Genomic DNA, 27,213 nt, shown 5'->3' with positions numbered 1-27,213 from the left:
CTCAGACAGAGAAGCTGCCGGGCAGCAGGGTGGACAATACACAAGTAGCAACCCTAGTTTACTGTCTCCTCAGCCTGACATCAGGTGCAGGCCCTCACAGGCAGCTCCAAGACAGAGTGGTTTCCTGGTGACAGAGATGGAAGTTCTGTAGACCACAGCAACTCCTCCCCCCCGTCCCTGCAGTCTGTGCTGGTGTTGCATTGAGTATCCAGGTGGGCAAAGTTGGGTCAGATCAACTCCTCCAAGCTCACCCACCCAGGTCTCGGTAATGCACACCAAATTTTAGACCCAGTGCCATCTTGAGTGCTCTTCCCTGCCCCCCCCCTCCAGGAAAGCGGAGGGTAGGTAGAGCAAGCAACAGGGAGAAAATGAGAGGTAAAGTACAAACCTCAGCCCCATATCAGTTCTACACTGAAGGTGCATCGCTTTGTCTCCTCCTTCCCCTCCATTTCACCTTCCTGGTTCTTTCACCTGTCGTATTTGTTCCTCCAAACAGAAGTGCACAAATATGGTGGAGGTGAACCAACTGAACTGCTGGGAGCATTAAGTGCCATACCTGCACATTGTTCTTCTCTGGCAATTATTATAGCTGTTCGGGCAGCTTCTCGATATTGCTTTAGTGCCATGTACAACCGAAAGAGATACTTGGCTTCCTTTATGAGAACAAGAAAACAGATAATGTAAGAGAGCACACAGGGATCTTAACCAGTCTTCATGCAAAAAACTGTTTAGGAGCTGTTGAGCTTTAAGGTTTGTATATGCACACAGTACCTTGGTTCCATACAATTTTTATATGACTGAGCTAGTTTTGAGAACAGCTCCCCACTGCTGTGTAGGATCTGAACATCTCCACAGGGTTAAAGTGTTGTTTTGCAGTACATAAAATTATCAGTCAACTGAAATTATCTCAGTGGCAAAATATTTCTGAGATTGGTTTAAAAACACATCTTGCCCTCCCATTTTTAGATTATTTTCAAGTTGCAATTTTTTCTAATGGTTATAAAAATTAGAAACCATTTGTCTTGAAAAATTCCAATTGAAATATAAGAATTTTCAGTTTCTTTCAATCAGGTCAGCTTATGTCAAACATCTATGTTTATATTTGAGAAATTAAACTACAAATGATGTTAGAACACTGTAGTGTGTTATTATTACAGCATGCATTAATACTCAAATGATGTTTTATAGAAGTTAACATTCCTCTGTTGTCCTAGCTAACAATAATTGAAACAGCTTGGATCCTGTGAATATGTTCTGGGTTGACAACTAGTTAAGCCAGCATAACTCCTGTATTATAAAATGTCCTAAAAAGCTGTAGGATTTGGGTTTACAGATGTTGCAAGTCATTTTCTGAAGTGATGTGTTCCAAGTGGGCATACTATAGGATTGCAGCTTTAGAACTTCTTTTAAAACTAAAAGTTAAATAGCAACTATGGTTGGTTAAAGTAAAAAAAAAATACTCACAGAAACAGACTATGGCAGATGCAGTTAAGCAGTTAGAAGAACAAGGAAGGTTTTTAATGAGAAAATATAACTATTTGGAAGAAAACCTATTGTTAAGTATAGCAATGAACATGATTACACATGGTAAAAGAATGTATCCTTTTCAAAATAGATTTGGTTCCAAAGCATTCCCCCCCCCAAGCTTTCATAAGATAAACAAATGTCCCAAGATAACAATTATACAGCAAACTAGAACCAGGCCCAAATTCAACTAAGAACTTTGTTAACAAAACCAGATTTTGGTACATTGCCAGCAGCTTCCACAGCACAGCTCTTATATAATTGGCCATGCTTTTTTCCTTGTCTGAGGTTTTTATTCCCTTCCAATTTCTCTATCACCCAACCACTGATTATGGTCAAAAATTCAAGAGTCAAATTTGGGCCCTATGTACTTTGGATACGTAGTATAGTGTAGTGGCAGCCAGAGCCTCAAAAACAGACAAGAAAGCAGCCTAACAATAGTCAGTACAGGTAAATTGCTACCCTGAAATGAGAGTCACTTCACCCATTACAAAAAGGTGACGCTGGGTTTGCCACTGAGAGTACACTCAGCCAGACACAATGGGATAAACCCTAAGTAAGAGGGCATAGGACTGTAGTATAAATCAGTCTGAAAAACTAATAGACCAGAAGCTGAAAAAATGAATAGGTTAAATTATATTGAATATAGGTCTACATATGGAACTTAGTACCTTTGGTATGCCATCACTCTCTCCCATAAGGTAATTTATAAGCTGGTTGGTCAGAGCTTCATCTTTTGCCTGTCCCACCTATTAAAAAAATGTGAATGGAATAGCATAACAAGTGTAGGGAAATGCTACTGAAAGTTTCTTTTATGCAAAATGAACACTTATACAGTCCAATCACAATTAATTTGGCATTTTGAGCCTACAAGTCTGGTGTTTACAAATAATTATACCATAGCAAAGGGTCTAATTTAACATATAATAAGAACGGAGTTCCAGTTTTGGAAGAAAAGCAAGAGGCAGGATTTAAAATAAACATAAAATTAATAAATAATCTAGCATTGGTTCTCTGCTTAATCAACGTTTGTAGAAGGATGAGTCCTATCTCTCCTCCCCCCTCAGTTATGTTTCTTACCGTCTCTATTGCCATTTCTATAGCCATATTATCATCCGTATTTGAATTTTTCAGAAAGTGTTTTAATGCCTGAAAAAAGGACATGCAGCATTAGACACCTTATATCTGAGCATTTCTTTACAAACAACGTAAATTTTAAATAATCTGCACTGTCAAGAAAACATGCCTTATGTTCCTAAGTGTTTCATAAGTTAGTAATTACTGTTAACCAAACGACTGGCTAGATGGGTAGTTTTAAAAATGGTCAGGAACCCTAGAAATGCACTAGAAACACTGCATCAATCCAATTCCCCTGATTTGGTTCCTACTTCATGAAATGATTATTATTCAGGTTCTTAACTGGATGATACAAGCAAGTATACTGGCATCTTATGCTCTCCTAAACCCTCTACAAGAAGGATTTGGCTTTGTTGCTAAATGTGTTGCTTAAAATCTAATCACTCAAGGTCAGTAGTCTAGGACCTTTTTCAGCCTGAGAGCCACGTTCCGTCATTGTCAGCTCTTCCAAGGGCTGCTCGCCAGTGAGGAATGTGGTAAAAGTGAGTGTGGCTCACAAACGTCATTCTCCATCTTACATCCAAGAAAGCAAGAAGTATTTTCGCAGTTCAAGGACACATTTCAGCCAGGTAAAATCAGGGGTGTAGTCGTCTGGGCTCTCAGAGGGTCATAGACCCCTTACTTTTTGGGGAGCAGGGCCTGTATGTCTCCAGCATCCTATGGGCCAATCAGCATGAAATGGGACTGTGTTAGCCACTGAGAAGAGTCTTCTAAAATCCTTCCTTGTCCTTACCTGCGACTGGAGCCAATCAGAGTGAAAGGAGGTGAGTCAGCCATTGAGAAGACTCTTTTCAGTAGCTAACCCTCTCCCATTTTGTGCTTATTGGCTTCTAGGGATGTCTATGTTGTGGGAGAAGACATTAATAAGGATCTCATTCTCAACTGAGCAAAAAACAACGGGAGGGGCATGGCTGTGACTGTAATGAAGTGACCCTACTCTTCTGAATTTGCCACTACACTACTGGGTAAAATCACCAGATAAGGTTGCAGAGCTGGGGTAACGAGGGGTGTGGCCTGGGCACAGTCTCAAGAGCCAGACAAAGAAGCCTGGATGACTGGATTTGGCTCCCGGGTCTGAGGTTACCCACCTCTGACTGAGATAGCATCCTTTTCACTGTCTGCAGCAAAGCCCACTTTGAAGGGTAAGCCCCATCCAAAGGAATGTGGAGTCATGCTGCACAGCACCGGCTGGGTTTCCACCAGCTTGCAGTGCAGATATACTTGAGACTGTGGGGAGGGGATGCTGGAAGAGTCCTATGTCTCCCCCCCACTCCTTTCCTCACTTCAATATCTGTAATCCCAAAGCTGGAATTAGCCATAGAAAGAAAAATGCAGGCACCTGTCTTCCCCTCACCCCATGCCAGCTCCTTGGGAAAGGGGACTCAAAATGGGAAAATGGCATAGGGGGAAGAGTTAACCTCTCTTCCCAGCTCTTCAACCTTGATCTAAATTAGACCTAGTGCAGCTGCTTTAAAAGCAAAGAAAAAGATGTTGGAAGATCTTATCACAGATCTCCCATTTCCTTTCTAGTTTGGCCGTTAGTATGACCCAGTAAGGTTGTTCTTGTGGTTTAATACTAACCCGTGCATATTGACCACATAGAAGAAAGAATTTGCCCGCCTGAAAATGTTTTTTCTCTCCTTCAAAATATAAGGCAATGCTTTGGTAGTCTTCATTCGTGGTGTCCTCAGAACCTGCAATGGGGGGAGGAAACTCAATGGGACTCGCTTCTGATTAGATATGTATAGGATTGCACTGGCAGTGTTTTGCCAGTGGTACATTCCAGTGGTAACCCCCACCCTCACACCTGATCCACACTGGATGTCAATGTATTGGTAGAGAATTCTGAACAACCACGTAAGACTCCAGTACTCACTAATTATATCTGCATAGATCTCCATCTTATTGTGCTGCTGGGCCAGGGAGAAAGCTTCATGATTACACTTGGACATCACCAAAAACTGGATGGCAGAGCCATAGTCACCCAAATGCAGAAAGAATCTAAACCAAATCAACAAATTCATATTTTTTTTAAAAAAAACAATGATTGGAATCTGTGCAGTCTATGTAATAATTTAAAGGAACAATCCATAATATTTTTAATGCTGAAGCAGCAGTATTCAGTACTCTCACACCCAGTTATAAGTTGCCTTACTCTTTGGGACAGAAATACATCAATAAAGATCTTGTTCTTATTCCTCTAATCCTACTATTTTATTTATTTATTTAGTAATTTATTTATAAAATGCCCCAAACACTAGATGCTATTCATAGCTCCTAGAATTGCATGGTCCTTCTCAACCCCATGTTGCTGTGTTCTCTGGTCCTTCATCTAAGGCAGGGATTGGGAACCTGTGGCCCTCCAGATGGTACTGGACTACATCCCTCATCTCTGACTATTGGCCATACTGGCTGAGGCTGATGGAAGACAGGAGTCCAACAACAGCTACAGGCTACAGGTTCTCCATCCCCGATCTACAGCATTTGAAGTGGAGAGGAAATACCCCATCTGAAGAAATCAAATTAGCTGAAAAACTTACTTCGGCAAGAAAACTAGCCAAAACTTGTATCTGGCATTTTCAGAAAGATTATGAAAAAAATATTTCATGTGTTCTTTTCTATGCTTGTAATTTTAAAATAAAATAGAAGATAATTTTATTGAAACAATTCATACACGATATCAAAAGAGAACAAAATAAAACACATTTAAACTCCACATAAAGGAATGCATAAAATGAAATTATTTGTTTTCGCTAAAACAACAGGAAATTAAATATTAAAATAAAGCAAAGTTATATAGGGGAGGTACATGTCAGAATGAATTTATATCCTAAATACGCTGTTAATGAGTTTTTTTTAAAGTTGCTTTTTTGGCCTCTCTCACTTGAGAAGCGATGGAGATCCAAGCAAAACATATTAAAAGCATCTTGTAGGGGTTTTTATTTGCATATCTACAATTTTACTAAGTTTCATAGATATATAACTCTGTTAAAAGTCTGAAAACTCATTTCTCTAGCTGCAGTTACCTGGCTACCATCTTGGCTCCTTCAAGAGACTGTGTCTCCCTGACAATGTTAACAGCCTTCTCTGGATTGTTAAGGTGATCCAAATACAGCCGGATAACACTATCCCACTGCTTGGCATTTTCATAGGCCAGGACAGCTTCTTTGTATCTAGAAAGAGATATCATCGCATGTTACTTCAGATTCAGTCTCCAAAATTCCCAGGGCTACAAGATTTTATTGAATAGTTAGTGCAATTCATTAAATAACACTTTAAGTACTAAGCAACACTATAAATTATGGAATGATCTCCCTGACGAGGTGCGCCTGGTGGCACCAGGTCAGGACTTTCCTCTTCTCCCAGGCATTTTAGCATGTTTTTAAAATTGTTTTTATATTGTTTTAAATTTTTAAATTGTTTTAAATTGTTTTTAAAATATGTGTTTTAAATTGTATATTTGTTTTAATGTTTTTGGTTGCTGTAAACCGCCAGAGAGCTTCGGCTATGGGGCAGCATACAAGCGCAATCAATCACTCAATCAATCAATCAATATAAATTCCCTCCCTTGATTAACAGCGTAAATTCCTTAATCACTGGTATCCAGTAACCAACTTACGACTAACTTGAGGCTCCCTGATTTCAGTGCGCTTACTCTAAGCATAACTAAGTCTGGATTCAACCCTACACTTATGTACCTGAAGTTGGAGGGATTGGATATTCTGGGGATTCTATTGACACTCTTACCATAGAGCAGCCTTTCCCAATCAGTGTGCCTCCAGATGTTGTTGGACCACAACTCCCATCTTTCCTGGCAATGCTGGCTGAGGCTGATGGGAGTTGTGGTCCAACAACTTCTGGAGGTACACTGGTTGGGAAAGGCTGCCATAGAGACTCATGGAGCCAAATGGTTCCCAGAACTTTCTTGGGGATTTTCCTATTAACTTTGATGCTATTCAGTTTCTTGTGCCAAATTTGATTATGACAAAATTTAAAAGATGGCTTTTCTTCCAGTTTGTATCCAGCAATAGCATAGATCCCCTTATAGGGAAAGATCATATTGTTTTTCCTCTTAACAATAAGAAACACCAACAATTGAAGCGGGTAGCACTCAAATAAAATTGACTTTAAAAAATCAGGACCCATCAGTATTGCTGATTATCTAGGCTTAAAGCCTTTTTTTTCTTTCCTGTGATAAGAAATATTCTGTATTCTACCTTTCCATATTTGCTGAAAAAAGACAATATTAAAGATGTTAATTACATCTAACAGGGAATAACAACTTTCAATTTAACATACAAAAGCAAACAACTATTGTGTTCCCTTCCCTTCAGGGACTAAGGAAATTATCAAACCACTACTAATTTAATCAAGTGAAAAGTCCAGATTAACGGAAAATCTGGAAAAAAAGTGTCTGACAGGTCTTTATATTTCATGTTGTGAAACCCTATTTGTGTGCTGTCCTTATAGATATTAACAGCACAATCCAAATCCAAGATCTGCTGGGATGAGAGAGTTTGGATTTGATAGATCTAGGGCTTTCCCAGGTGAGGCGGAATAACTCCTTCACCCTGGCTCAACCAGCAGAATTTAAACCAGCATAATATACACTAGCATACGGCACCAAGAAGGGGAGTTCCAGGGATGTGGCAAAAACAGGACAGGACAAGGAAAGACTTACATTTCTTCCAAATCACTCTCAGCCTGGTCATGTGATCTAGCAACCTGGTGGAACTTTGTAGGCAAAAAGGATGGTATAAATCAAATTCCTCCTGATTGGAGTTTGGAACACGGATAATTTATGCTGGCATAATTTATGGCAGCTTTCTATAGTTAGGATTGCTCTGCAAGGGTTAGTAAATCTGTTTTTTCCCCTTCTCCTACATTTCAAACTCCTTTTGAACCTTCTTCCTCTTTTCTTATAAGGGATAAAATCAAGAGGTGAAATTAATTCTGGAAACACATTTTTCCCTTTTGTTCCTTGTAGGAAAAGCAACAAATAATATCACATTGGTAGCTGAACATTTAAAAACGTTCAGCACAAAAAGAAAGAGGGCTTTTCAAATGCCCTGTGGGAAGGATTCTAGGAGAGAGTGGGAGGGGGCTGAAGGCCACCTGAGGGCGTGCTCCGGCTGAACTATCCCCTCCCCATCGCTGGGCTATCACACCATCAGCAGCCCTGTAGGAAGGACCAGGATGAGTTTTTAATAGTATTATTTATTGTGGATTTTTTAAATGTAACATTACCTGTAAGCTGCCTTAGAAGGATTTGTATCCTGAAAAGCAGGATAGAAAAAACTGTAATAAATCAGTAAAACTAACTTTCCATTCCTGAACGTAGCAGTATTAGGAAACAACCCTTCCAATATTTACTGTGATTTGAGTCCCATTGAACTTGACTAAGCAAAACCCCTACATTTAAGTATTAGATAGACATTTGGATTTGATTCTAGAAAAGATTTACCTGCCATCTGCTTCCTTTGCTTTGGCATACTGAAGATGTATCTTTTGAGAGGATACATGAGGGAGAAGCTCACCAACCTTTGCCCTAGACAACAGAAAGAAAAATATATTTTAGACCTGAAATTTCACAAATTTTAATAGTTTTATCTCATCACCTCCCATCATACCAAGAATCGAGATAATTTAGGATGATAGGAAGCTGCCTCATACCAAGTCAGATCATTGGTCCATCTAGCTTGGTAGCATCTATATTAACTGGCAGTGGCTCTCCAGGGTTCAAGCAGGGGACATTCCCAGCCCAAGCTGGAGATGCCCGGGATTGAATCACAGACCTTCTGCATACAAAGCTGACGTTCTACACCACTGAGCTACAGCCCTTCCCGCAAATGTGACTTGCAATAAACTGCTTATTAATTTTGAGAACCACTGAAAGTGTTTTAAATGCATCTTGAAATTTTTGAAACAGATAATTGGGCACCTTATTTATTTATCATGGGATTCAGAGTTCAGGCCACAGAACACTCTCATATACAGAAGGAAAGACCATTTTTGCTGATTCCTCTTTCCCCCTGCAGCCTCTTGTGCCCCCTGTACAAGATCTGCTCCAAAGGGTGTCATTACAAGGATCCTTGAGACCAGCATGGGAAGTGGGGCAGGGGTTCCAAGGGAACTGGTGAAAAACAGCTCCCCCCACCTCCATGAGGGAGGGTTTTTGCTGGATCACAGCCCTTCTGTTCATGGAAGAGCTATTCTGGATCCACTCCCGTTGTATGTTGAAATACTAGTGAAGTTGAAAAAACTGTAGAATGTGGTCATGGCTGTAGAATTCAGCTTCCTGAGAATCGCACCTTTCTTTTTTTAAAGCAAGTTTCCTTACAGCTGAGAAGATACACTTGGAATGGTGAAAGCAACGCCTGCTGAAATCTCAAAGGCTAAAGAAGTGGCTGAAGAAAATGATCAGTGGTTGGGAACGGAATCTTTGTCCCATTCATGATTAGCAAAACCACATTAAAATTAATTGCAGGCAGGGGGAGAGAGCAAAACTAAGCAAATTAAGAAAAAGTATTTTCTCTGTTTAATTTACACATTCAGGTTTTCTGGACACAGGATTTGGACTTCCTGGACTTGGAATTTTTGGTTGTTTTAAAGCATAGAACTAACCCTGATTATAATCCCTTTAAGAGGCTGTGAGAAAGTAGGAGGATGAGTTCACCCCACCTACATATTTGGAGTACTCTGTGGAATCAGACCTATCTTCTGCTGAAGGGTAGGCTATTCTTGCTGGAGTTTTCCTATGCTCCCCCTTCTTGTAGCTAGATAGGGGGAAAGGAACGGTGTAAAGGTGATAGAACCTTAAAGGTTGTATTCTTTAGAGGCAGGCACTGTTTTCAAGGGGCATGAGCATTTCTTTCATTATAAGATTCAAAGCCCATGCCATCCCAAGAATTTGGGGCAGGCAACAACTATGTTAACAATAAAATCACAGTTACAGTTATTAAACCCCATGTCTCATCCTATCTCCTTCCCCTGGAGATTTGTGAAATTTCATGCCACAGCATCTTGCAGAAGCATGAAAAGACTTGGCGAGAGGCGATACTGACTGTATCTGTTTTACTAAAATCACTTTGGCTCTTTGATATGTTTTAAATATATTCTAATGCATCTAAATTCTTTGCGGTAAAAACAAAACAAATCCTAAATAAAAAATGATATTAATGAGAATTGCACCAATGCAACCCAACTTTTGCCTCTGTGAAATGAATGTAATAGCATTACAGCACAAGAGAATGAGTGCATTACATGCAATTAAAAATTCCAATATGGTAATAAAAGTGGGAGCGGCATACTGAGCTAATAGAACCAGACTCAGCAAGGCCTTCTCTAAAGTTATTCAACAGCTATGATGGGGAATCTGTGACTCTCCGGATGTTGTTGGACAACAATTCCCATAATCCTAAATGCTGACTGGGGCTTAAGGGAGCTGGAATCCAACAACATCTGAAGGGCCACAAATTCCTGATCCTTATTCTGTAATTTTATACAAAACTGTGCTTACCAGTTTTTGCACCGGATATACACTGACGCTGCTTTGTCATAATATTGCCCTTTTTCATAGAGCTGGGCAGCTTCTGAAAATTGCTATAATACAAGTAGGGATACAAATGTTAGTTGAAAGCATGCAACTCCATACTGTGAATACTTCCTTTACATATCCCAAGTAGTAGCTACCTTCATGCTCTCCAGAATAGCTCCACAGTCTCTTTTCAACATCCTGCTATTATGTTTGATGGCTTGATTAACACCTCGCCGAATGTCACCCATTCGAATGGACATTTGTGCAACTCCAGCTAGACAGGCCTCATCATGCTCTTGGAACTGGCAACAGAATATAGTATAAAGGAGCAACAATAAAAACTCACATTCCCCCCCCCCCAAAAAAAAACACACTATAGAAGAAAATATAGAGAGAGTCTGAAAATGCAGCAACCATTATTCTGGAAGAATTAAAAATAGCAGTTATAAAACAGAGGGTTTTCAAACAAACCCACTGGAGATAAAAGAATTCACTTCCTCATAATAAAAGTTCTATCAAATCAACTGCCCTAAAAATCACCACTGGGAGCGCAGATGGGCAGCAGGGGCTGGTGGTGGCCAAGGCCAAGAGGGGGGAAGGGAATGAAGGAAGGTAGCTGGTTGGACAGCAGGAAAGCGAGCAGGTGGCGGCCAAGGCCTGGGGGGAGGAGGACAGCAGGAGAGCAAGTGGGTGGTGGCCCGGGCAATCCACAGAGCCACTTTATGGAAGGCCTTGGCATCACTACCACAAGGCCTCCCTTTCCTCCAGGTGGATGGGAGGAAGGAGGGCGGGAGAGACTGGGTGGAGAGTGAAAGGTGCCTCGGCGACCTAGGGAGAGGGAGGATGGGAGGCATTGGCCATCTGGGGGAAGAGGAGCATTGGTAACCTGGTGGAGGGGAGAGATGTACTGGTAACCTGGGGGAGGGGTTGCAGGCAAAGCTCGCAGGGATGGAGTCCCTAGTAAAATAATATTAATACAAACCATGGACTTATCTAATTAAACAAGAAGAACAAATTATTTTATTCTTCTGTGCCAAAATTGTGGTGCATGAAGAATCAGGGGCTTGTAAGATAACTATTTCAATAATGTTTTCCTATTATCGTATTTTACAGCTCAAATGTCAAAATCCATTTCTGATATTACTAAGTCAAGCCTCAGCTTAATAAATATTTAAAGTGATTTAATTAAGATTTTAAACCAAAACATTAAAATAATTAACTGTGTATATGAAAGTCTACCACAAAGTCATCACCAAAGAAGTGTTACCTTACTATTGCCTGTAATTCCTTTCTCATAATGTGCCAAAGCATTCACGTAATCACCCCTAAAATAAAAAGTCAGATTATATCATATGTATGTTGACGTAAAGTAATATATCATGTCATGAATTCAATTCAAATTCAATAAATAAAAAAATGAATTAGACACTGATGGTATTCTCAGGACACCTTCAGGTGGACGGTTTTGAGAGTGTCAAGTGCAATGTAAGAAAAAGAGACACCCTCAAGTCATATGGAGTACTGTGTTGATCTATGTGTTGCTAGGAACAGCAAGGGTGGGACCAACCAAATGAATATCCCACCCTCACTAGCTGTAAGGTCTTCATTAAAGTATCATTCCCCAACCTACTTTCCGGTTCAGCTTACAGAGGCTGAAGGAAGATGCTTGCTGAACACAACCTTAGTATAGGTTCCTGACACTTCTGATTTTTCTTTAAATTAATCAACTATAGCAGGAGTAGACAACATTGTGCCCTCCAGTTGTTATGGACTACAATTCCCATCAGTTCCAGCCAGCATAAGCAAATTTCAGGGATGATGGGCGTTGTAGTCCAAAACATTTGAAAGGTACTACATTGGCTACTCGTTGACCTATAGTGATGTGGATGTTTTATAAGAGACTTCCAACTTTCCAGACTTCTTATTATATCAGAGTTTTTCTTCTCTCCGAAATACACAAAGAGCAGCCAGTATCCTCATATCAAACCCAAGCCTGTACAACACTAGAATACCTTGCCCCTTGCCCTCAAACTGCCTGCCACATTTGAGGAGTTACTTTTTTACCCTCACTAACCAAGCAAACTATAGTTTTCTGTCATTGGCTTAAGGCTAGAGAGAAATTTGATACAACATATGTGCTGCATATATTTTATTTGCTAAAAACCAACTTGAGAGCACACACTGAGTATACAAAATTAAAAATGAAATAAACTATTAAGAGAAAACATACGTGAATTCCAGCTGCACAGCATACTCCTTTGATAAGAAGGGGATGTTATCTGGTGCCAATCGTTTAGCTAGCTGAAGTGCGCTATCCCAGTGCTGCAAATCTCTTCTCATCTATTAACAAAAGGAGTGTTGATTTTAACGGAAAATATTATTATACCCTGCCTCATCTAATTAAATATTAGGTGGTTTAATTTATTACCTCAAGTGCAGCAGCAGGACAAGAAGATGCCAAATATAAATCCTGAGCCAAATTAAAGTTATTAGTATACATAGCAAGATGTCCTGCTAACAGGTTGTGGTCTTCTATGCCCTGGAAAAGAAGACATAGAAATGTGTGAGATGTCTATTATGTGGGATAAACATAAGATGCATTGCCAGGGATGCATTTTTACAGTATATGAAAGTCAGAAAACACATGAAGAAAAGGAGGTCCTTCTGCTCCTGGCTCACATCCTAAGCGAGGAAATGTAACTAAGGATCCACCAAGGAGAATTTAATATGAGGAGATTCATGGGTGAGGGGCTCCTGTGAGTTCAAGGAGTCATCAGATCAGGAAACTGTATTTTATCGGCACAGACATACTTTAAAAATATTTTGAGAGCTTTTGAACTTTCCCAGACACAGATGTTTAGAGCAAAAATGAAAGGACTTTTATCGTCTAGAATCATAGAATAGTAGAGTTGGAAGGGGCCTACAAGGCCATCGAGTCCAACCCCCTGCTCAATGCAGGAATCCAAATCAAAGCATTCCCGACAGATGGCTGTCCAGCTGTCTCTTGAATGCCTCCAGTGTCGGAGAGCCCACTACCTCTCTAGGTAATTGGTTCCATTGTCGTATGGCTCTAACAGTTAGGAAGTTTTTCCCAATGTCCAGTCGAAATCTGGCTTCCTGCAACTTGAGCCCATTATTCTGTGTCCTGCACTCTGGGACGATTGAGAAGAGATCCCGGCCCTCCTCTATGTGACAACCTCCCTTCCCTGGCTCTCCCTGTCAGGTTCCTACCTGCTCGTGGTTACTGCCTGTCTCTAGGCACCACCAGGGACTCCACCAGTCCGGACCGCTCTCTCTTATGGTTTCTCTCCCCACTCTAGCACAGATCTCAACAGATCCCCCTGCTAGGCAACCACCAGTAACGTCCCAATACTAGTATTCCCAGAGACTCTGAATACTGGTATTGTTATTCTCTTCACCGCTGCCACCATTTGTTACAGTTTCCCTTCAGCCTTGGTCATTACCTTACCCTCCCTTCTGGTCTGTGAAACCCCCACCAAGGATCAGGCCTTTGGTAAACCAAATTAAGTATTTATTACAGATAACAAAGCTAACAAGATTAACAAGATTTCTTCTTAAGGCACATAAGCATATGGTTTTACTCAATACTAATCCGAACTCCACCTCCCTCCTGGCAAACAACTCTCTAAACCCCACCAAGCAACCCACTCAGTTCTCTTCTCCCCCCCCAGATTCCACTCTCACTCTTCCTTTTATACATTCAGCCATTTTAAACACTCAGCCAATCATCTCGCATTCTACTGCCCATTCACTCCCCCTCTTTCACTCCACTTACCATGTATCTTCTAAAACAACAACACTTACCATATATACATTAATATAGGAACATCACACCCACTACCTCTCTAGGTAATTGGTTCCATTGTCGTATGGCTCTAACAGTTAGGAAGTTTTTCCCGATGTCCAGTCGAAATCTGGCTTCCTGCAACTTGAGCCCATTATTCTGTGTCCTGCACTCTGGGACGATTGAGAAGAGATCCCGGCCCTCCTCTATGTGACAACCTTTAATGTACTTGAAGAGTGCTAGTATATCTCCCCTCAGTCTTCTCTTCTCCAGGCTAAACATGCCCAGTTCTTTCAGTCTCTCCTCATAGGACTTTGTTTCCAGTCCCCTGATCATCCTTGTTGCCCTCCTCTGAACCCGTTCCAGTTTGTCTGCATCTTTCTTGAAGTGCGGAGACCAGAACTGGATGCAGTATTCAAGATGAGGTCTAACCAGAAGGGAACTAGTACTTCAGGCAATTTGGAAACTATACTTCTGTTAATGCAGCCTAATATAGCATTTGCCTTTTTTGTAGCCTCATCACACTGTTGACTCATATTCAGCTTGTTATCAACGACAATTCCAAGATCCTTCTCACATGTCATGCTGCTGAGCCAAGTATGCCCCATCTTATAACTGTGCATTTGGTTTCTTCTTCCTAAGTGTAGAACTTTGCATTTATCCCTGTTGAATTTCATTCTGTTGTTTTCAGCCCAATGCTCCAGCCTATCAAGGTCCCTTTGAATTTTGTTTCTGTCTTCCGTGGTATTAGCTGTGCCCCCCAATTTTGTATCATCTGCAACTTTGATAAGCATGCTTTGTACGTCCTCATCCAAGTCGTTAATAAAAATGTTAAAGAGCACTGGGCCCAGGACCGAGCCCTGTGGTACCCCACTCATTACTTCCGCCCAGTTTGAGAAGGAACCACTGATAAGCACTCTTTGAGTACGATTCTGGAGCCAACTGTGGATCCATCTAATAGTTGTTCCATCCAGCCCACATTTAGCTAGCTTGCTGATCAGCATATCATGGGGCACTTTGTCAAAAGCTTTGCTGAAGTCGAGATATATTATGTCCACAGCATTCCCACAAGGTTGTTTTTATAACCAGATTTCTCTGTTAGTGACTTGGAAAATTATGAGATCATACTTTGCACGTAGGCTAAAATTATGTTTTTCTGCCCAAGGTTATGTCCCGAAGTATCAGGCCAGAGACTGGCATAATCACATATAGTCTCTAAACCAACCAACCACACACACACAAAATAACTGTAATAACGTATAGTTCAATTTTACCTTTATTTGCTCTAATGACATGACCATTCCCACATTTCTGATTGTCCTGTAAACTCGTATTGCAAACTCCAACTCCATGTGCTGTAAGCAAGCTCTGGCTAGTTCATTCCAACTTGAGTGATCATTTAGACGTTTGCACACCTCCCATGACTCAGAAAACCTATGCAAAATTTTAGACAAAACAAAAGCAATAACTACACTAAGCAAGGTTAACTCTTGGATGTTTAGGAATCTCTGGTGTACTGTAATGGAAACTTACCTTTTTAGTATTAAAGCCTGTGTAAGCATTTGTTTTAGCTCATTACACCCCAAGTCATTCAAAGGGCCAAGGAAGCTATGAGTACTAAGGGAGATATTGTTGGTTTTTCCACTTTGAGTCTGACAGGTTAATTCTCCATTATATAATAGCAATGGTTTGTGAGAATAAGGAACCTTGGTGCCTCCTGCCAAAATTACCTTGGACCCTACATTACAAATAGAGATAAAATTATTATTTAAAATTGCCCATTCAGACAACATTAACTCAGTTGATGATCAATGACTAACAATCCTAACAAGGGACCAGGGAAGCATGAAATGGTGGCTTCTTCACCGCATCTGAAGCCCTGCTGGCTCATGCCGCTAGAGCAGAATGTGGGAGACAGCCCCCCCCCCCCATTTTTGCCATGCCAGTTCCAGGCTGGTGCATCCAAGAGGTCCAAAGATCAGACCACTTGGGGATCCAGCAGATCTAAAGCTACGATACCCACCCCATTTCAGGGTTTTCTGCTGGTGGGAGGGCCACCGAGGCTGGGGCCTCTGCCACAGTGGAGCTATCCCCCACTAGCTGTGCTCCTCTTTGCCAATGAAGGCTGTTGAGAGAAGATTTTGTGGGCCACCCTAACTTCTCCCCAGTCATCAATATTGGCCAGTTAGGATTACTCTATAAGGTTGCAATCCTATACACACTTACCTGGGAGTAAGCCCAATTGAACTCAGTAGTACTAGGGTGGAGAACTTTTGGTTTACAGGGCCATTTCCCCCAAAACCTGATGTAGAGACTTAGCTGCCAAAGCACCATCAGGAACCTTAAAGTGAGCACTAGCTGCTTAAGCAAGTTCCCTGTGGAGAACTTGTTCACGCAGTCAATGCCTGCAGAAAGCTGAACCCTTAGGCCTTAAAAACACTGCATGTGCTCTTTGCAAGATCTGTATGGTGGTTTGAAGTCCTGACTTCAGGACTTCAAAGTGCTTGATCACTTGATGTAATTGTAATGGCAGGCAACCGACAGGTAGGCGGCCCTGTAATGCAAGAATTTGATAAGGATCTGGCCCACAGAGCCAAAAAGGCTCTCTGCCCCTGCAGTAGTACTTCTGAGCAGACATGTATAGGATTGTGGTGTAAGAAATTTAAATTAAGAACAAATCTTTTGCACAAATTCCAGTTTGTTGCAATTGCTCAGCATGTCCATACTCCTTAACATATGAGAGTCAAAGAAGAGAATAAAATCAATTTGACATTAGGACTAAAGTATTGTTCTGCAGCTTCAACCTATAGGAAAATTTATCCTGAACAGCCAAAAATGAACTACACAATGAAACCAGTGACTTAGACATAGCTAGTCTTGAAATTATAGTTTCTAGAGTTCTCTTCGTAGCAGATACAGTCATATATTTAAAAGAAAAATCAGGATAGCTGGCAGCTTGAAATCATGGCATAACTTGTTACTTATTCTGTCTCTCATACTCCATAATTGGTTGTAATCCTTACTTGAGAATAAAACCCACTGAAATAATCCAACACCACAAGTTCTAGTGTTGCTCATTGTCATATAAAACTAAATACACACAAAAGCACAAAATAAATTTTAACAATCTTGAACTACACACCTAATCTAAAATTCCAGTCACCCCTCAGTTCTGTGTTTTACTACCTCACTTATCCTTACCCTTTCTCCATCTTCACCAACACCAATTGTGAAGGTCCGTAGGGGAGTGTCTTGGGCTAAAGGTCTCCTACCAGCACAGCCCCTTTATGAAGGCACCAAGACACTTCTGTAGGGGCCAGGACAGAATCCCAATCAGCCAAGCCAAGCGATGCATGGGGCAGGGAGCAGCTGCTCCTACCCGGGACTGATGAAGGTCTCCTGGAGCTGCTGAGCACAAATAGCCCACAACTCGCAATCGTCTGTGTGTGTGTGTGTGTGTGTGTGTGGAGAAGGAGTCTATCCCTGTCATCTCCTCTAGCTTCTTCCTCTGCTAACTGGGAGGCAGAAGGGTCTCAGGGAAGAGGGTTCCCTGCTTTGCCCAAAATAGGGCAAGGATACCATGCGGGTGGCCCTGGTATCCTGCAAACGGGCCAACAAGAGGACCTCTGGATCTATCCCTCCCCAAGACTGATAACCCTGAGAGAGGGATGACTGGAGAGCCACAGGATTCAGAAGTGAATGAGACCCTAGCTCCAACCTGCCAAGGACACTGGAAACAGGTAAAACTCTGGGCTTCTACAGTTGCTATCTTAGCAGAGGACTCCAGTAAAGCTCAAGTAGGTAGAAGTCATAGAATCATAGAGTTGGAAGGGGCCTTGGAGGCCGTCGAGTCCAACCCCCTGCTCACAGCAGGAAGTCCACAGCTAGAGCATCTCCCGCAGATAGCTGTCCAGCCTCTGCTTGAAGACATCCAGCGAAGGGGATCCCACCACCTCCCTAGGCATTCCCTAGGCATTCCCCCAGGAGGACCACACACCAATCCTTTACATTTATAACATATGGTCCTAGGAGCAAGGCTCTGTCTTTTGTTTTTGCTGCTTTACAAAGCGCTATGTATACTGTTGGAATAATAGTACAACTTTATAGTACCTTGTATAGCATCCTTATGAAAGATGTAAGTGTATATTTTGTCATCATCATAGGCAACAAATACATCTTTGTCCATTGGCCAGTTTTCCCACAGAATGCCCTTGTTGGTTGGCTGGAAATTTGGGATCTCAAAGGCAGTATCAGTTACCTGCAAAAGGGAGCAGTGTAAAATTATTTTTTGGCACTGGACAGTGCTTGGATAGGAGACTGCCTGGGAACCATACGTTAGCCGCCTTGGGTTTCAATCATGAAAAAGAAAGGCGGGGTAGAAATGTAATAAATAAATAAATAACAATGCCAATGAGTGGTTATGAATCTGGAGTTATACCAGCATTTTAAAAGAATCCGGCACACTCCTTTCCTGAATTAATAACTGCAATCTAAATGAGAAGCCTGTAAAGGGGATCTGAAAATAACCTCATCTTATAGACCCAAATAAATCCCCCCCCTCCCCAGGTCACAATGTAACAGAAATATAGACATCTATGACAAGCAATAAAAACTGCTGATATAGGATATTGTTAGGCACATGAGAAAATGTCAGGAGTTTAGGTAAAAGGACAGGACCTGATAAAAATATCCTAAATGCAGGGCCAGGATTGTTGGAAGTGGGGCAAGAGCAATTCCTGTTTGGGTTCTTTTATGTGTATTCCAGAAGGAAGATAGAGCTAGGGTCCTCAAACTGGCTACTCTTGCCTATCTTTACCTGTGCTCTTCTCTACCTAACTTCCTTCCATTGTAAACTGATATGCTCAGGGAAGCTGACCTCCCCCTCCTTCCTTTGTCTTCTTCAACTGTTCAAGGAGAGAGGAGACATATCTGTCTTTGTTCTCTTTCCTGACCCATGAGGGCAATACCCAAGTCTGGGCATTGCGCCTCCAACTTAGTTAGTTAGTTACAACTAGGTATGCCTTTCCTATCTGCTATGTATTTTTATAAATAAAGTAGCTTTTCTTATTTTACTAAGTCTTAAGTCTCAGTGATCTAAATGCAGATAAAAGCCTGCTACGAAGGTAAATACATATACTGGCACACAAGCAGCTTGGACACTCAGTATCTCTGCATATTTCCATACCAAAGATAACTTCTAATGAAAATAAAAGGCAAAATATTTGAAAACAGATAATAGTAATATTAAATAATATCTACAGAAAGAGCACATAAAATAAAATCTAAAATGGCATTTGAGAAGGAAAACTAAGTATAATTAAAAAGGAGATTTTCCTATGGGGCATTTATTTCAGAGCAATCAATTGTGATTTTTACACATCTATAATGTTCCTACAGGTAGGTAGGTTATTATTTGATTTATATCCCACCCTTCCTCCCAGCAGGAACCCAGGGTGGCAAACAAAAGCACTAAAAACACTTTAAAACATCATAAAAATAGACTTTAAAATACATTAAAAAAACTTTAAAAACATTTTTAAAAGCTTTGAAGAGATCTTAAAAAAGGTTTAAAACATTGTTAAAAATATTGTTCTAGAAGAAGCTCATAAAAGACTAAGAAATCTATAACAGATTTCAGAAATGCCACATAAAGTGCTTTCCTCTCTTATTGTAGGTGTGCGAGAAGCCTATTTTTGTGAAAGAAAGGAATTTAAATACATTTATATCTTTTTTAAATCTATTGTAAATTAGGGTTGCCAGATGTCTAGTTTTCGTCTGGAGACTCCGGATTTTTGGGGTTCTCTCCGGGTGAGCCAGCTTAATCTCTGGACTCTCAGCTTTCATTTTTTAAAAAAGTTAAGTTTCTAGGTGGTCTGGTTCACGAGATATACACCAAAACATCAGCTGCCCTCCCACAACTTCTGTGAAATGATCTCTTAGTTGGCTGCTCTAACCCCACAGTTTCAGGTTTGTAGCCAATAAGTGAAGTCAGGCTTATGACTTACAAGGGATTTCTGGACCTCCAGGCAGTACCTAGACCCCATTCCAAAGGTAAAAATGTTTGTTTTTTCTTGTTTATCTGAAAATCTCATAAATTGAGTAAGTTTATGGCATTCAACAGTACCAAAAGTGTTTTTTTCTCTTGTGTGCAAGAGTCAAACAAGCTTATATTTTCCTGGACTGTTGAAGAGGGCAATGTTTTGAAAACCTCCCCAATATGAAGCTTTAATCCAATACTTGCTTTTCTGGGAGTAAAGCTGTAATGCTAATCCCACATATCCAGAGTAAAACCCACTGAATTCAATAGAACTTACTTTTGAGTAGACATGGTTAGGATTGTACTGTAAATTAATGGTGCTTTTGAGTGAACATACCAAAGGATTGTGCTTGTGTTGGAAATCAATTAGGCAGGGCTTACATTGGTATCACTGCTTTTATTATGTAGGAAACTAATACTGATTTTATTTTTATTTTTTAAAAAATGTTCTGCAATGGCAAACTGGTTTTGACAATAAACTATTATATGGGGTCTATGTATTTTTACATCTTGCGCATGCGTGTGCATGTGTGTGTAGTCTTCCCAACAACACTGTGAGATAGGATTGCCGATTGGAAACCAAGGCAGCTCACAACAAGAAATAAATCCCTTTAAAATCCAATATATCATTAGAAGCTAAAATGATAAAACTGAGTTATCATAGTTTGAACACATAATGAGAAGACATGATTCACTAGAAAAGACAATAATGCTGGGGAAAACAGAAGGGAGTAGAAAAAGAGGAAGGCCAAAAAAGAGATGGAATGATTCCATAAAGGAAGCCACAGACCTGAACTTACAAGCTCTGAACAGGGTGGTTTATAACATATGCTATTGGAGGCTGTTGATTGATAGGGTCACCATAAGTCGAAACTGACTTGAAGGCACATAACAACAACAAAATCCAATAACCATACAAAGAATAAATAGTTGCAAAACAGCTGAAAGTGGCATGATTCTGAATTTTGTGTTGGGCGAGTGTTCTTTATCACTTGAGGCTACAGTTCTGTGCAAGCTTCCCTGTGCAAGTCCCATTGAATACATAGGGACTTGCTTCTGAGTAAATAATCATAGGATTGCTCTACAAATATATTTACAGGTTGTGTAAATAAACATCTTTGGCAATCATGCTTATATAAATATTTCTTCATACTATGTCCCGATAAGTATTTGATTTCACACTATGCTTGTACATTATTATTTCCTCTTCATTTTAAGTGTGCCCTTCTTCCTTTGGTGGTCATAGTTCCCCTCTGTTGTTTTCATCCTGAGGGGCAAATTAGGCTGAGAGATGGTGAGTAGCCCATGGTCACCCAGTACACTTTATAGCTCATTTTCATTTAAGAACATTAATTAAAATGATTCATATGCAGGCAAAATTTATTAAGTAGATCCATACAATGCATTTAAAACACATCCAACTCGCTTTGAAAGTGCATGACTTCCCCTAAAGAATCCTGGGAAGTATAGTTTCCCCCTCACAGTTATTGTTCCCACTACCCTTAAAAAACCCCATGATTCTGTGTTGGGATTCATGTGCTTCAAATGTGTGTTTAATGTCCTTTAAATGAATGATGTGGATCTGCCCTAGTAAGCTGTGCATTCATTAGTGAATTGAAAAGAACAGTTTTAAAAGATACTTTTTTAAACAGGGGAAGGGCTGTAGCTCACTAGCAGGGCATATGCTTTGCATGCAAAGGTCCAAAATTCAATTTCTGGAAAGGCTATTGCCTGGAATCCTGGAGAGCCAGTGCTAGTCCATGTCATCAGTACTGAGCTAGATGGTATCAAATGGCATAAGTCAGCAGAAGGCAGATTCCTTTGTTCCTAAAAGTGGAAAGAGACCTAAGGGCCACAATGACTTCAAAATTTATTTATGTATTTTATTTACAACATTTATATACCGCTATATTGTTAAAAATCTCAAAGCGGCTTACAGAAGGAATTAAAACAATAAAATTACTGGCCAAAACAGTTAAAGACAGGTATTTAAAAACAGTCAAACTAATAAAACCAACAATGAATTAAACAGATAAAAAACACAATAGCTTCTACCTGCCTAGGTAAGCTTACCTAAACAAAAATGGTTTTAGCAGGTGCTGACAAGAGTACAATGAAGGTGTTTGACTAATGTCAATAGGCAGGGAGTTCCAAAGCATAGGTGCTGCCACACTAAAGGACTGATTTCTTACAAGAGCAGAACAAGTACTATGTGGCACCTGTAACATGGAGAGCACACCTTTAACTTGGCCTGGTAGCAAATTGGCAACCAGTGCAGAGGTTTTATGTGCTGATTGGCTATTACTCTTGTCAGCAATCACGCCCCAGCATTCTGCACTAACTGCAGCCCCCAAGTCAGGTTTGTTTATTTATTGGATTTATTTATTGGATTTCTTAGTCGCCCATCTGGCTGGCTAACCAGTCAACTCTGGCAATGTACAAAATAAGCAAAATAGCACAAAATGACACATCAATACAATAACATTAAAATCTAAAAGCAATGATGTTAAAATCTAGGTTGTGCTGCATGGGAATTTCTGTGACCTTGGATGACTGGCTGCCAGGATTTTTTTAGTTTTGGTTTTTGGTTATGAATCCCGACTGGTTGTGGGATGCTGAGTTTTCTGCTTTACTCACAGGAATTTTGTTGTGGTTGGTATGGTATTGTCATGGCCCCGTCAGAGGACTCATCAGACGAGGATGACTCAGGAGTAACAGCAGCAGACCCAGAAGCAGCAGACCCAGAAGGAGAAATGGAGGAAACTCCTGAGAACCCAGCTCCTTCTCCCCCTCAGCTGCAGAGCACCCCAGACACAGCTGAAGCCCTTCAGCCAGACGCAGACAGTGAACAGGATACTCCCCCCTCACCTGCAGAACGTAGACAACAGAAGGTCAGGCAGAAGAGGGGCAGGCCTGTCCACTTAAGGCCAAAACGCTGATGGCTCACACCTGCTGACAAACCTGCTCCTTAAAAGTCAAACCTTGGCTTCAGCTTGTTGCTGACTACAACGTCAGGCGTGACCACTGTGTGTCTTCCTATCCCCTGAACCTTGACTTGGACTGATCTCTCGGCAAACTAGACCCAGACCTTCACTGATGTCTCTTCTGGATTTCTGGCTTGGCACGTAAGCTTTGAACGGCCTCTGCCCTTATCTTGCTTCCTCCTTGCTAGCCTGGCAGATTTATAGCCAAGCTGCCGGCTGAGGACTTACGGCCTGGCAATTACCAAGGAATCTCCAGCCCTGCCTGCACCCCCACCGACACTGCTGTCTCAGTGAAGAGCTGACAGGTATTGCATTTAGGAAATCACCGTCTTTTGTTTTTCTTTTTCTGTTTGCATTTCATTTACCTTTAACCTCACTCTCTTACATCCATAGAAGCAACAAAAGTGGTTCCATGCACTCAGCTCAACCCCCTTAATCCCACTCATCATGCACCTTGTTGTTTGCATGCCGGTTTCTTGCCCAATAGTGGTAAAAGACAATTCACATACTGGGCAGCATGGCTGCAATTGTTGTTGTTCCCAAGCTGCTGTCTGTGAAGGTAGATCAAACCATGTGTGTTTTCTCTCTGTCAATTATTATTCACTGGAATTGGGTTGGCTGTCAAACTGAGTTTACAGCAGCCCACAAGGTAGACAGAAAAGGGTAGAGAATCTTCTTACTCTTACTCATTTCTTCAACCTCTTTCTGAAGTGAAGGGTCAAATTTGTAAAGAAGTTTGGAGCAGCCACGTTAAAAGGTACAGGCACGGCATTCCAGGTAGGGGCTGCCAACCCTACTTGGACATTGATATCTTTGCAGAGGATCCGTAGTCAAGCTTTATTAACAGCACAATTCAAACTGTATCTACTCAGAACTAAGTCCTATTGAGTTTTATGGAGCTTAGTAAGTGTGTTTAGAATGGCAGCCTTCAGGGGCATCCATCTTTACTCCTACGTGCTCCCATCTAACATCTCCACAACACTAGGCTCCTTTCTTCCTACAGTGACCTTCTGGTGACTGGCCCGGCCTGAAGGCACTTAAACCCTTCTTGCCAGAAGCAAGTAGGCTTGATTAAATGTTCCCTACCCAGGCTCTATCTTTTAGCTAAGATTTCTATCTTAATTTCCAATCAGATAAATGTTTTTGTTTGAATTTTATGCTCCAAACAACTGTGGTTGATGCTTAATGTATCATGCTTAATGACATCACTAGGGCCCAGCCCTGTGGCATCATTACAGCCCGCCCCTGAAATCTCAGGGTTTGGGATGCTTCTGACCTGGCAACGTTATTGTAAATCTACCTTTTCCTGCATGGTAATAAAATGCATTTCTATCTTCCTATACTTTTGTATCACTTGTTAGCAGATGTGTTCTATCTGAAGTGCATTTTTAATCCTTTACCTAAGATTTTTTAAGAAGTTGTACAGATTTGGAAATGGTTTATCCCCTCCCTCCCTCCGCCAATTTTAACGCTTCTTCTTAGCAGGGCTGTGGAGTCGGAGTCAGAAGCAATTTTGGGTGGACTCCAACATCAAAATAAAATTAATATTTTAATATTAATTTGTTACTATTAATACATTAATATACATTTGCCATTTATGAAGGAGTCAGAGTCAGACAGTAGAAAAATTAATATACATTTGCCATTTATGAAGGAGTCTGAGTCGGACAGTACAAAAATAGAGGAGTTGGAGGTTTGACATACCGACTCCACAGCCCTGCTTCTTAGTACAGAAATCTCTCTTTGGTTACTATTAACAGGTATAGCTTTCTTATTTGATTCCTCCTCTTTTCTCTCAATGTGAACATTTTTGCCTTGGCCTTTTCCTTCACTCTAAGCTCCAATGAAACTGGCAAAGTCAGAGAAAAGTTTTGTTAATTTCACATGGTTTCCCCATAAATGTACTCACTCACTCTCTCTATTCTGCTCATAGAAATAATTTAAATTAAAACTTAAAAGCAAAGTGAATTTGGCAAGACCTCCCCCCCATCTTGTTGGTTTCATTCGAGACTTATGGGAAGGGATAGTGAAGAAAATGAGCAGTGGGGCAGGTAGGTAGGTAATGCATTACATGCTATCCAACTGATACCAACCATGACATTACATGCTCTCCAGTCATCATCAACCATGACAGAATAGCATCTGAACCTAGTCACACTGGGCAGGGCAGTGTGTGGAAGTCTCCCACAGTACTTGGAAGGGTTTAAAGCAAGTGAAGCATAACCAGAGAACAACTCTAATGGGCATTACACACCAGGGTTCAAATCCCCACTCATTCATGAAGCTCACTGGGTGACCTTGGGCCAGTCATTGCCTCTCAGCCTAACTTACCTCACAGGATTGTTGTGGGGATTAAATGAGGAGGGGAGAGAACCATGTATGTCACCTTGCCAAGGTAGGATATGTATGTAATAATACATACATACATAAATAATACAAATGAGAAAAAAGCAAAAGACTGTAAGGGGGAAATATGAAGATTGCAGCACATAATTATACCTTTAAGTGAAATGGAATAACTTACAGGACAGTAAACAAATCCATCGCTTTTGTCATCAATGAAAACTAATCTGGATCCATTGGGATCTGGGAAGATTTTTCTCACACTGACAGAATGGCGATACTCATTCACATACTGCCAGTCTTCAATGTAAAAATAGCGAATAACACCAGTCTAATAAACAACAAAAAAGGTCATAACAGTAATGTTAGAACTTAAACTAATGCATTTGGAGTTGAAGTAGGCTATCTAGACAACCTGACTAGCAAGATGTTTGACATAAAAACCTACAAAGTAACAATTACAAGTTCTTCATTGAAATCACTCCCTATATTAATAAAATGGATTGCTTTAACTAGTCCAGGGGGTTAAATGGAGAGAGGACCTCAGTAAAAAAAGAGATTCCCTACCCTTGTAGAAACATATTAGGCAGGTGGATTTGGAACAGCCCACTTTCAGATCAGATATGGATAAAGGTTGGAGAGGAACACTTTCCTCATGACAGATGGCAGTACACAGGTGCAAGGATTAGAAGATGGGGAAATTATATCTGGGTGGACCAACTTTGAGTCCTCCCTCCTGCTACTGCTGACCCACAAAAAAAATCCTTTCACTGGTAATGGGGATCTTTGCCTTCACTCCCCAAAAGATCTGAGGGCAGGTGGGAATCTGGGCTTAAGGGATACGCACCTTCAAAGACCCTATCCTCCAGCTTTTCACAAAGATACATTCAGTAGAGAAGGAAGGTGAGCTCCTCTTCACCGTCTATTATGATCCTGGGGAGGGGAGCCCTTGAAATTGGACTTTAAGGGTCCATGTCACAGGGCATACTCCTTTGGTGCTCAATCGCTACTGAGAATTCTTGCAGCAGTGAGCGGCAGGGGGAATATCTGACCCTTCACTGCTGAAAAGATCAAGAGTGGAAAAGAAAGGCTACAAGACTCCTTTTACCCCTCTCCTATATGTTGTTAGCTGGAAGAAAAGAAGTGCTGCTTCCTGAAAGACACCACTAGGTAGGTAGGTTTGTTTGTTTATTAAGTTTATATCCCACCCTTCCTCCCAGAAGAACCCAGGGTGGCAAACACTAAAAGCACTGTAAAATATATTAAAAACAAAAGACTTTAAAACATATTAAAACAAAACATCTTAAATCTTAAAAAAATAGCTTTAAAAAAATCTTAAAAAGTAATTCCACCACAGGTGCAGATTGAGATAAGGTCTCTACTTAAAAGTCTTGTTGAAAGAAGAAGGACTTCAGTAAGTGCTGAAAAAAATAACAGAGGTGGTGCCTGTCTAATATTTAAGAGGAGGGAATTCCAAAGTATCAGTGCCTACTGAAGTTTACTGCAAATGCAGGACTCCAAAGGGCATCTTTCAACAGTCAGCCACTTCCTTTTTCTCAACCCAGCTCCAGTGAAGACACTAGAGGAGATGATGATCAGAGAGAGGGATGGGCAAGGGAAGGAAGAAAATGAGTTATAGTTGTAGGGAGCTGGGCAATTTGGGGAGAGAAGGAAGAAGATGGATGGGGATGGGGGAAAGAGATGGAATGACCAGAAGCAGCAGAATAGTAGAAGGAGGGGGCATAGATTTTGCTTTTTTCTTCTGCTCCTTTTTCCTCCCACTGTATCTCACTTGGTTTGTCTGTTCATAACAGAATGCTAAGTAGAACCTAGGAATGTAATGAAA

The 27,213-nt window shown here is 40.9% G+C and overlaps 1 protein-coding gene across 3 annotated transcripts in view; it reads right to left on the bottom strand.

The window, feature by feature from the left end:
- WDR19 (WD repeat domain 19) overlaps positions 1 to 27,213 on the bottom strand; it is a 74,243-nt gene that overhangs the window by 26,352 nt on the left and 20,678 nt on the right. For all 3 annotated transcript variants that reach the window (XM_061582976.1, XM_061582975.1, XM_061582977.1), the window contains exons 15-30: positions 25,549 to 25,698; positions 18,114 to 18,261; positions 15,537 to 15,741; positions 15,278 to 15,437; positions 12,627 to 12,737; positions 12,429 to 12,538; positions 11,466 to 11,523; positions 10,354 to 10,500; positions 10,181 to 10,263; positions 8,126 to 8,209; positions 5,688 to 5,834; positions 4,538 to 4,662; positions 4,243 to 4,355; positions 2,605 to 2,673; positions 2,196 to 2,273; positions 557 to 653 (exon numbers count right to left, since the gene is read on the bottom strand). In XM_061582976.1, coding sequence (XP_061438960.1) covers positions 557 to 653; positions 2,196 to 2,273; positions 2,605 to 2,673; positions 4,243 to 4,355; positions 4,538 to 4,662; positions 5,688 to 5,834; positions 8,126 to 8,209; positions 10,181 to 10,263; positions 10,354 to 10,500; positions 11,466 to 11,523; positions 12,429 to 12,538; positions 12,627 to 12,737; positions 15,278 to 15,437; positions 15,537 to 15,741; positions 18,114 to 18,261; positions 25,549 to 25,698 — 1,885 coding nt within the window. The remainder of the gene's footprint in view (positions 1 to 556; positions 654 to 2,195; positions 2,274 to 2,604; positions 2,674 to 4,242; positions 4,356 to 4,537; positions 4,663 to 5,687; positions 5,835 to 8,125; positions 8,210 to 10,180; positions 10,264 to 10,353; positions 10,501 to 11,465; positions 11,524 to 12,428; positions 12,539 to 12,626; positions 12,738 to 15,277; positions 15,438 to 15,536; positions 15,742 to 18,113; positions 18,262 to 25,548; positions 25,699 to 27,213) is intronic.

Source organism: Rhineura floridana, chromosome 9, assembly GCF_030035675.1.
Source record: "Rhineura floridana isolate rRhiFlo1 chromosome 9, rRhiFlo1.hap2, whole genome shotgun sequence".
Lineage (NCBI taxonomy): Eukaryota > Metazoa > Chordata > Lepidosauria > Squamata > Rhineuridae > Rhineura > Rhineura floridana.
The sequence above is the reverse complement of the archived record's forward strand: the minus strand, read 5'-3'. Positions and strand labels throughout refer to the sequence as shown.